We start from the raw sequence: 9,729 nt of genomic DNA, 5'->3' as shown, positions 1-9,729 counted from the left end.
CTAAGTTTGTTTTCTCATCTGTAAACAGAGGGGGTGGGAAGATTCAGTGGTACCCAAGCGCCCTGCAGGCTCTGACCAAAGACATGCCCCAGTCTCCTTGAACAGCCCTGAAGAGGGCCAAGGAGGCTGAAGAAAGGGGACGAAGAACCAAAACGGCCGCTGTCTGCTTGGGGGCAGTGCAGGGGCGCCCGGCACGGGGCTGAGTCAGCGCAGGGGACACGCAGCACTCTGTCGGATCCCACCACCCAAATATCCCCTCCCAGGTCTCCCACTGCTGACTGAGGCAGCGCCCCACCCGCCGCCTGGAAGGGGCGCCGAGGGAGTGGGGTGTTCTGCGGTGAAGGCGGGACGATGACCCTGACCCGGCCTCCCTGAGAAGTCAGCCTCACCAAGGAACGTTCTCTCCGTCCTCGCCGCGCCGACCTTCGCCTCGCGGGCGTCTCCCTCCATCCCGGACGCCGGCGATGGGGAACGGAGTAGGGAGGCAAGAGCGCTCGGAGCCGGGAATGGATCCACCTGGGGAGGCGAGTAACGGCCCCGGGGAACCCCGGGCGCGACCTCGTTCCGGTGATTGAAGTTTGTGGAGTTACCTCTACCCGGGGATCCCACCTCCCATTCCAACCACAACCTTTTCCCACCTCCCCCAGTCTCAGGAGCCTGAGCCCCGAAGGTTCAAGAAGTCAAGAGCCTGGAGAAATGCACTGTGCAAATATATTGACTTTATTTGTCTCCGTTCGGGAGCCTCACAGACATATCCAAGTAAAAAGATCGTTAAATAAACGCCGTCAGCCATCGCAATGAAAAAATAAATATCAGTCCTCCGGCCGCAGCAGCAGCTGCGCCCCAAGTCCCATCAGCCGCGCCTAACAATTATAAAAGTGTTCAGCGAGAGTGTGTTGGCGTGAGTGTGAACGGGTGAGCGCTGGGGAGGGGGGCACGGCGGAGCGGTGAGCGGAATCGGAGTTGCAGACCCTCAGACAAGGGCGTGGAGCGGCTCTCCGGGAAGCCCCGGCGACCCAGCGCCGACTCAGTGCGGGCGCGCCTCCCGCACACACTCACGGCAGAGTCCGTACTGGGAAAGAGTTAAAAAATAAACATTTACAAGGGCAAAGAAAGCGGCCCCCCTCCCCGGCAGCCCCGCGCGCTCCGGCCCGGGAGCAGCGCAGCGCGGGGCGCACCGAGCAGTTCGCAGCCCTGCGAGAGGTCCCCGTCCTCGCGGGCCTCCGGGGCGCGGGGCGCGGGCCCTCTGGGGCCGGGTTCGCGGGTCCCCGGGCAGCGCCCCTCACAGGGCCGAGTCGGAGTCGCTCGAGTCCAGGCTGTTCCTCAGTTTGCAGCTGCTGAGCTGCTCCCTCTGCAGCGACAGGCTCTGCGTGCTGCGGCGCAGGCACTCCAGGCTCTGCAGGAACGACTTCTTGGCCTTCTCCTCCTCCATGGGGGACACCCCTTCCTCCTCCACCTCCTGGATCTCGTCGAAGGTCACCGGCTGCGTCTTGAAGCGGGACTGGCGCGGCCGCCGCAGCCGGCCCTTGCCCTTGGACAGCTTGGCGGGCCGCACGGGCTGCGGGAACTCGTCGGCCAGGCACACGAAGTGCGGCATCACCGCCTGGTAGCTGGAGCAGATGCCCATCAGCTCGCCGGGCTTGGCGGCCGCCATGGCGCTGCCGGCGTCTTCGGGGCCGGGCGGCGGGGCGCCGGGGCTCTCGGGGGGCGGCCGCTGCGCCGGGGCCCCCCGGGAGGCAGCAGCCTGGGGCTCGCCGGGCGGGGGATCCAAATCTGCTGCGGGGTGGCGGCGGCCCTCGCGGGCCCGGGTCGGCGTTTTCTTGGGAGGGCGGGCGGGAGAGCCCGTCGGGGGGCGCGGGGCTCGGCGCGCGCTGCTGGGCTGCGCTCCCGGGCGCTCGCCGCCGCGGCAGTCACCGTCTGCCCCGCGGCGGCCCGGCCCGCCGCTTATATAGCCCGCTCCTGCCCACACGGCCGCGAGCTCGGATGACAGCGAATGCCATTTAAAGCGTGCGCGCCCCGCGCCCTTCCGCCTGACGTCGCCCCGCCGCTCTGGGAAAGTAACGGCCCTTTCCCCAGCGCCGCCCGCCCGCCCCCAGCCAACCCGGCTCCGGAAGGCAGGCCCCGCCCGCGGGGTTCCGGGAGCATCCGAGGCCCCGGGAGCACGCGGCGGGGCGGGGTGGCCGGAGACCCGGGGGATGGGGGGCGGGGGGCTCGGATCGGCGGACTCTGGGCTGCCGCTGTCCGTCCTGGGATCCCCAAGTTGCTACCGACCGTGGCGGCCGCGGCGGCGCAGTCCCCTTCCCCCTCCCAGATCCCAAATGCACACACTCAAGACGCTGGTGATTCCGCCGCGGGTTCTGCGTTGGGCGCGTGTTGGAGGCAGCTCCCAGCCCTCCTCGCAGCGGGGAGAGCCGGGCGCCGGTCAGCGGGGCGCCTAGCTCCCCAGAACTGAGTTCGGAAAAAAGGTTGGGTTTCTTCTCTGGATCCTCGTCACCCCTCCCCAGACAAACGCAAATACATAGACACACACAAACCTGCACAGAGCCGTGGACGAATAAAAACACAGCCCGATTATTCCATTCCGGTTCTCCCCTTCCCTAGCCATCTTCGCTCTGTCTCCCCACAACCCCGCCCCCGGGTCCCCCGCCACCAGCCCCCTATTCAAGCTCAGAAGAATGACACTTGGATAGGCACTAATAACAATGATAATAACTACAATCTGGAGAGCTTCACTCCAAACCACCCAGGGAGCTTCGTTTTACATATATTACCCTACTTAATCTTCATAACAGCCCTGTGAGGTAATTGGTCTCCCAAATTTACATACGACATAGTGGAGGCACCGAGAGGATAAGTAGTTAGTCCTTTAGTAATGGATGGAACCAGCCGGTGCTATTACTGCCTTGTGCTGAGGGCTGGTACCCACCAGTGCCCCTGGGGCTTCTGAGAGCAGGTCCCCTGGTTTCCCTGACTCCCAAGAAGGAACTGTGAGCATCCCCCACCCCAGACCACATGGGTCTCAAGGGTGGCAGGCACAGAGCCCAGCTCACCCTTTTCCCCCACTCCCTTCTTCCACAGGCACCCAGCCAGGCTCACAGGGCCACGGGGAAAGGAAGGAATCAGTGGGGTTTGGCCTCCATTCCTTCCACAGCCTTTCAACAGATTCATTAAGGACCTCCTGGGTCCCAGCTCAGGGGTTACATTCCAGTGCGCCGGGCAGACAATAAATCTCAAAACAAGACCCTGATCCTGGGTGATGTGGGAGAGATGCAGATGGAGAAATGTGCAGAAGGCGGGGCTAGGAAAAGCTTCTCAGAGTGGTTGATGTGAGGGACAATAATGTTACTGCTACGAGCTTACTACAGGCCATGCTCTAAGTACTTTTTATGTGTTAGCTCAACAGCTCTGGGAAACAAATACTTTTATTATTGTCCTTTACAGATAGAAAAACCAAGGCACAGAACAGGTAAGCAACCTACCCAAGGTCACACAGCTAGTAAGCAGCAGAGCTGACATTCAAACCCGGGTGACTCCTCTCCTGAGCCCTCACTCTTAACTTACACTGAAGCCCCTTGTCCTATGGAGTACAAAGAAGGAACCAGAGTGTGACCAAGTGAGAGCGTAAGGAGAGTGTTTCAAAGGGAATCCTAGGGCAAATGCACCAAGGAGGGGAAGAGCCAGTGAGAAAGAAAAGCCATGTGGCTAAAGCAGAGTGGGAAGGGGGTAACGAGAAGCAGAGACAGTCAAAGAAGGCCTTGACGGCCATGTTAAGGACATAGCATTTTATTCTAAGGGCAGTGGTAAGGCACTGGGGAGTCTGGGGCAGGCGACATGCTTCAATTCATGTTTTAAGAGCTCACTCCAGCTGCCATGGGAGGCACAGACTGGAGAGGGGTGGGGATGAAGAAAGATGGAGACCATCACCCAGATTCAAGACACTGAAGATGCAGACTGGGTGAAGAGAGGGCGGGAAAAGGCCATATTTGGGATGTGTCTGAAGATAGGAGAAGAGGACTTGCTGATAGGGTTGGGGGAGGAACCAAGGTTGACTTTTATGGATTTGGCCTGCGCAAGTGGTAGACGGGGAAGTGGTAGTGGGGGGTGAGAAGGTTGGAGATGGGTAGGCCATTGTGGAGTCTGCTGGCTAGCCATTAAAGTCCTCTACCTATGCAGGCAAGGCCTGGATACTCATATCAGAACTATGTTACGTGAGAGAAAAATTAGTTTATGGACATTGTATTTGGGATTTTCTTTTAACAGCGGCTTAGCAATACTCTGATACAGAAATTGGTACCAGGAATGCAAAGCTGCCACGTATAAAAACCTAAAATCTATGGCACTGGCTTTGGCAACAGGTGGTAAGGAGTACAGAAACCGGGAGTGGAGGATGGAAAGCTGGTGACCCTTGTTATGCTGTGACAAAACATTTATGAAAAACATTACCTGTGATAATTGAGAAGATGGGCCACATGCCCGCTGAGCCTGTAATTCCCAAAAAATAGCTGCAAAGAGCTAAAAACATTTGCACATGTTGGCTGCTCAATGATGCTTTTAGCCTGAGACTCCAGCAAAGAGACTGGCTGGTCTGCAAGCAGAGATGAGCAGAAGGGGAGCTAATACAGAGAAGAGCTATTGTCAGGGCTGCAAAGCCCAGCTGGTTTTGTCCAAAGAGCAGAAGATCAGACTGTCGTGGTTTGCAGCCTCTCTCCAAGCTTGTCTGTGACACCAGGCAGAGGGATCACTCCTGCAGCGAAGTATTGTATTAGCACTGTTGCCTTGTCATTCAAGTCCATTATTTTAGATGCCTTGAGGATAGCTTTCATTACAATGAAAGAGAGAGGAGTTGGGCAAGGCAGACAGACTTAATAACTCAGACAGGAAAGGAGCTCTGGGTGTAGCTGCTGGCACATGGATCTGACTAGAGGCAGACCAAGTTTCTGAAGGAATTATTATTATCAACAAAATTGCAAGGCTGGACTTCAAAAGCCCATGATCCTTCCAGTCCAAATATGTGCTAGAAGAAGACAGACCTTCAATATCCCATACGGCGGTAGTGGAGAGTAATAAGCAAGAAGGAATTTGCCAAGGGCAAAGTCAAGGGCCAGGGAGACAAACAAAGGGCAAGAACTTCCTCCACCACCAGGGCAGGGAAGTCCTCATGGTTCCAGAAGGGGGGCTGTGGCAGAGACTGCCAGCTGTCCATCAGCTGGGTCACCTTTCCCAGCTTCCCTTGCAGCTAAGGTTGGGCCGTGTGTCAAAAGAGTCATCTGTGCAATGTCAGCAGAAGTCAATGGTTCGAATTCTGTCCCACTTGCATGAGAGGAAAATCCCACCCTAAGCTCCCATATTTTCCCCCCATACCGACTGGAAGAGTGATTACCAGACAGACCCCAGATCCTTCCTGTTACTCTGGATCCCTACATGACCCTGTGGGGCAGAGCTATCTACCAACTTGAAACACTTCCCTTGGAGCTCTTACATGAGAAAACAGTCAACTGAATTTTTTTTTTAAAGATTTTATTTATTTATTTGTAAGAGAGGGAGAGAGAACAAGCGAGCACAGGCAGACAAAGAGGCAGGCAGAGGCAGAGGGAGAAGCAGGCTCCCCGCCGAGCAAGGAGCCCGATGTGGGACTCGATCCCAGGACCCTGGGATCATGACCTGAGCCGAAGGCAGCTGCTTAACCAACTGAGCCACCCAGGCGTCCCAGTCAACTGAATATTTTTAAACTACTCTAATTTCAGGTCTCTATTATATCAACTCATTGTCCTAACCAAGAGAGCCGTAGACATCCAAGGTCAAGCAGGACACTGGAAGAACTCCAGGAGAGGTGAAGGACAGAGTAGCAGTTTGGGAGTCTTCGGGGTGCAGAAGGGATAGTGAGTGAAAGGCCACCTTCCAGAGAAAGAAGGGGTGGGAGCAGCCAACACGGGGGTGGGGCTCAGATGAGCCAGTCCTCAGAGAAGCAATGTCCAACAGGGTTAAGACGGAAACCAGAAGAACATGTCAGAATGCAACAGAAGGATGTTTCTAAAAGGAGGATGATTAGAATGGCTGTCAAGAGACAGGTCCTAACCCAGCTCTACCTGAATTTCATGTGTGCCCTGGGGCAAGTCACTAATCTCTCTGCACCACTGAGGTCTCCGCTCAAATGCTTTCCTATCAGAGCAACCTTTCCTGGCCACCCTATTCTAAGTGGTCCCTCAGGCACTCTATACCACTAACCAAACAGCCTTCTCACATGTTTGTTCCCCTCGACAGTGTTGTCTACCTTCCCCACCGGCCTGCCAGCCTCCAGCTCCCCAGTACCCCAGCCAGTGCTGGCCACAGCAGGAGCTCCAGGTTCCTTGCAAGTGGACTGCCACCCTCTCCTCGTCTCCCCGTGACCTGTGCTTCCCATAGCTCCTGGTGACACCATCTCCACCGGGGCTTCCTTCCCAACATGCACAGCTCCTCCGGACCCCAAGTCCGCAGGCCAGGGACTGGGGTACCCTAGGTCACTCCTCTCGGCTTTCCTTGATAGAAGATTCCCCATCCTCAGCCCCAGGGAGGTGAAAGTAGGAAAAAAGAGGCCGTTGCTTCACATCAACGGGCCCAGGTTAGCAACCAGCCTGGCCCCTGTCACTTCTGCTCCGCAGCAAGTCTGGCTTTGCTCACAGGGGCCTTCTGGGAAGAGAAGGGAGTGTAGAGAGATGGTCTTTGCCTCAAGGGTGGCATCTGAACTCCCACATGACCTAGCTTCCTCTGTTCCACCACTGACCTCCCCCACCCCCATCCACAGCTCTACCTCTCAGGCTGCCTCCAGGACCAACCCTAGCCCTAGGTGACCCTTTTAAATGTGCTGTGCCCTCCAGATCCACAGAAATCAGTCAGGGACCACCGTCCGGTCAGGAGAACACGAAGCTAGAGTCCAACCCCACTCTGCCCTGAGCTCTTTCTGTGACCTTGAGCAGGTCCTACTCTCTGAGATTCCCTTTTGCCCCTCAGCACAGAAGTAATGCTGGGCGTCCACGATGAGTGTAGGGAAAGCACCTGGACGAGTGGCCGGCATGGCAGAAACATGAGAATCCAGTTCTTTTTCGTGTTCATTATCTCATGCTCAAACCTCCCCCGCCCCCCAGCATGGTTGAGGAGATGGACAGGGACCAAGAAGCTCCTGCTGGGAGGGAGGGCTGTTTAGGGTTTGGGTGACTTATCCTCTGCCTGACTCACAAGGTAGAGGAGGAAGCCAGACCCAGCAAGGTCAAGCTCTCAGAGCAACTAAGTAATGTCTTCATTGTCTGGCGTTACTACCAGTGCCCAAAGGTGGTCCTGGGGGGGCAGCACGGGATATTAGCCTTCTTGGACAGCACCCCCAGCCCCTATCTACCTTCCTCCAAAGATGTGGGATGGGGCATGGGGTGCGAGCCAGTGAGAGCTGCATGTGTCAAGGAGCGGTGGGCAGATCTGGGGGCTCTGGAGGGGTCTGCCCGGGGGTCAGGGCCTGGGCTCTGTTGCCCTCCGGGCATTGCTGAGTTTGCTGGGTCCATGTGGGCTTTGCCGGAACAGGTTAAGTTGCCTCCCGGGCCCAGTGGGGCAGAGGAGAGCCATTAAAGGGAGTGAAGAATGGTTCCTTTTCTTGCTAGGCCCGTAGCCCTGGGCTTACAGAGGAGGGACACAGAAATGTCATCTGTTGAAGACGCACTACGTGCCTGGCATTCTGCCAATGGTGCTTTGCTCGAACCTCCCCTAAAATCATCCTCACGGTGTCCTTTGAGGGGGAGCCTAGCCATCACCTCCATTCTGCCGATAGCCTCGGGTGCTTTGTAGCTCACCGGGGTAACTCTCAGTGCTCCGTGCAGCGCCAGGAGCCGGGTGAATGTGCCTGGCCCAGAAAGCCCTGCTCCTCGCCCGCACCACCCCGTCTCCCTGCCCCTCCGACGGGACGGGAACCGCACCGGCAGAGTCAGGCGCGCGCGATGCCCTATGTGCTCCATCGCCCGTGTACTCTGTGGCCTTGAACCCGTTGCTTCCCACCTCTGAGGCTCAGTTTCCCTATCTGTGACGTGAGGAGGCCAGACTCACGAAATGGGGCCCACCGGGCTCTAACATTTTCAAATCCTCAGGAGGATCAGGGATGAGGTGACCTGTTTGCAAGCAGGAGATGCTTCCTCTTGAGCCTGAGAGTGGCAAAGAGCCCAGGTTAAGGCTGCGGGGGGGGGGGGGGGGGGGGCTCGCTTCCACGGAGGAGGGAGCTGGGGGAGCAGATGGGGCAGGAAGGTGGAAGCAGCCCGGGGAGGGGCTTGTGCCACCACCTCCTCCACCGTCCCCACCCACACTTTGGCTTTTGGGCAGAGCCTAGGATTAAAAAAAGCAATCACCAGTTCTTCAGCTATTAACAGGGCTTTGTTTCCAAGGGAGCCTGCAGTACTCTAGCCCCGGTCGGATGGGAGCAGGGAGGCCAAGTCTGTCCTGGGAGGCAGAGAGGCAGTGAGCTGGGGAGGACACACAGTAAAGCAGAAAGAACTAGATTGGGACAGTTCTGCCCAGATGCTCCTCTGCTTCCTTGAGGGGGGCAGTGTGGGGGTGGGGGAGGCAGGAGGGTCAGGCCCCTTCCGGTGACTGCTTTGCCTTCCTGGCATATGGACCTTCCCAGGTCGGCTAGAAGCCTTAGTCAGCTGGCTTCCCCCCTACACTCACCCAGAAGTCTCCCCAGAGTCAATCTCATGCCTCCAAGGGCTGAATGAGGTGATGGTTATTCCAGAAGTTGCCGTTTGGGTCAGTCTGCACTATGGGTGTATTTGGTCTAGCCACTGTGTGTGTGTATATGTGTGTACGCACACGTGTGTGCATGTCTCTGGGTTTGTGGAGGTGGAATGCAAACGTGAATGTGGCATAAGGGGTGGGGAGGGGTCAGCCACAAACACACCTTCTGTGGCGGGGCCTTTCTTGCCTCCGGACCCCACCCTCACCTCCTGCTGGGGCCACTCTGCCCCCGCCAGCACCAGCGAGCCATCCGGACCAAGCCTGGGACTCCAGCATTTTACCAACTGCTTCTGCCTCACTCGGAATTAGCACTTCGTCTGGTACGAGTGTGAGCATAAAAGTGTTTTGATAATTTTGCTGGAGGGTTGCCATGACAATCCCCAGCAAGTTCCAAGAGGGGGTGTCGGTGTGCACGAGTGAGAGAGAGAGAGAGAGAGAGAGAGAGAGAGAGGAAGAGGGCCCGAGAGACACAAAGAGGGAGAGACAAAGAGAGGCAGGGAGAGGAGCCAGGGAGACCCCCACGATCTCCCCAAGTCAGACCTTCAGCCTGAATTCAGCACCCGCACCCCAGTGGCCCCATTCATGCAGCAGTGAGCTCCCTGTCTCACCAGGGTCTCACTGGAGACAGTGCGGTGGGACAGCAGCTACTGGCTGGCAGGCTCCCAGGGGTGGCAGGGCAGAGCTGGTCCCACTGGGGGAGGCACCTGCCACCCTCCCTCCACTCTCAGGATGAGCCCCAGGGAGTACCAGACTGGAGGGGAGGCAGGGAGATTTTCAGGAACTCAGACTGAGCCAGAACCCCAGGAAGACTCCTAAACATCATGTCCAGCCTCCAGGCCTGACTCTGCTAATGCGGCTGATGGCGGCGCATTTCCCTGCCAGGGGCCTGCTTCCTGGCATGGCTTGGGCTGTCCAGAGGCTGGGCTTCTGGTTTTCTTACATGCTTTCTTGCAGGTCTGAGTGTCCCTCTCCAGGGACCACTGG

General features: G+C 57.5%; 1 protein-coding gene across 1 annotated transcript; it reads right to left on the bottom strand.

Annotated features, from left to right (window-relative positions):
* Window positions 1-699: 699 nt before the first annotated feature.
* Window positions 700-7,976, bottom strand: C1H11orf96 (chromosome 1 C11orf96 homolog). Its single transcript, XM_059187042.1, has 2 exons — window positions 7,815-7,976; window positions 700-2,263 (listed from the first exon to the last, which is right to left on the bottom strand). Exons 1-2 carry the CDS (start codon window positions 7,974-7,976, stop codon window positions 1,283-1,285), a joined length of 1,143 nt encoding a protein of 380 aa, XP_059043025.1. The 3' UTR covers window positions 700-1,282.
* Window positions 7,977-9,729: the final 1,753 nt, after the last annotated feature.

This window comes from Mustela lutreola, chromosome 1, assembly GCF_030435805.1.
Source record: "Mustela lutreola isolate mMusLut2 chromosome 1, mMusLut2.pri, whole genome shotgun sequence".
Classification (NCBI taxonomy): Eukaryota; Metazoa; Chordata; class Mammalia; order Carnivora; family Mustelidae; genus Mustela; species Mustela lutreola.
The sequence above is the reverse complement of the archived record's forward strand: the minus strand, read 5'-3'. Positions and strand labels throughout refer to the sequence as shown.

Excerpts from the sequence above, each read along its gene's own strand:
- C1H11orf96 (XM_059187042.1), bottom strand. The coding sequence starts at position 7,976 with ATGGAGCACATAGGGCATCGCGCGCGCCTGACTCTGCCGGTGCGGTTC. Across the intron at positions 2,264-7,814 it reads GAGCACTGAGAGTTACCCCG|CAACTTGGGGATCCCAGGAC; the intron begins GTGAGCTACAAA and ends CACGGTCGGTAG.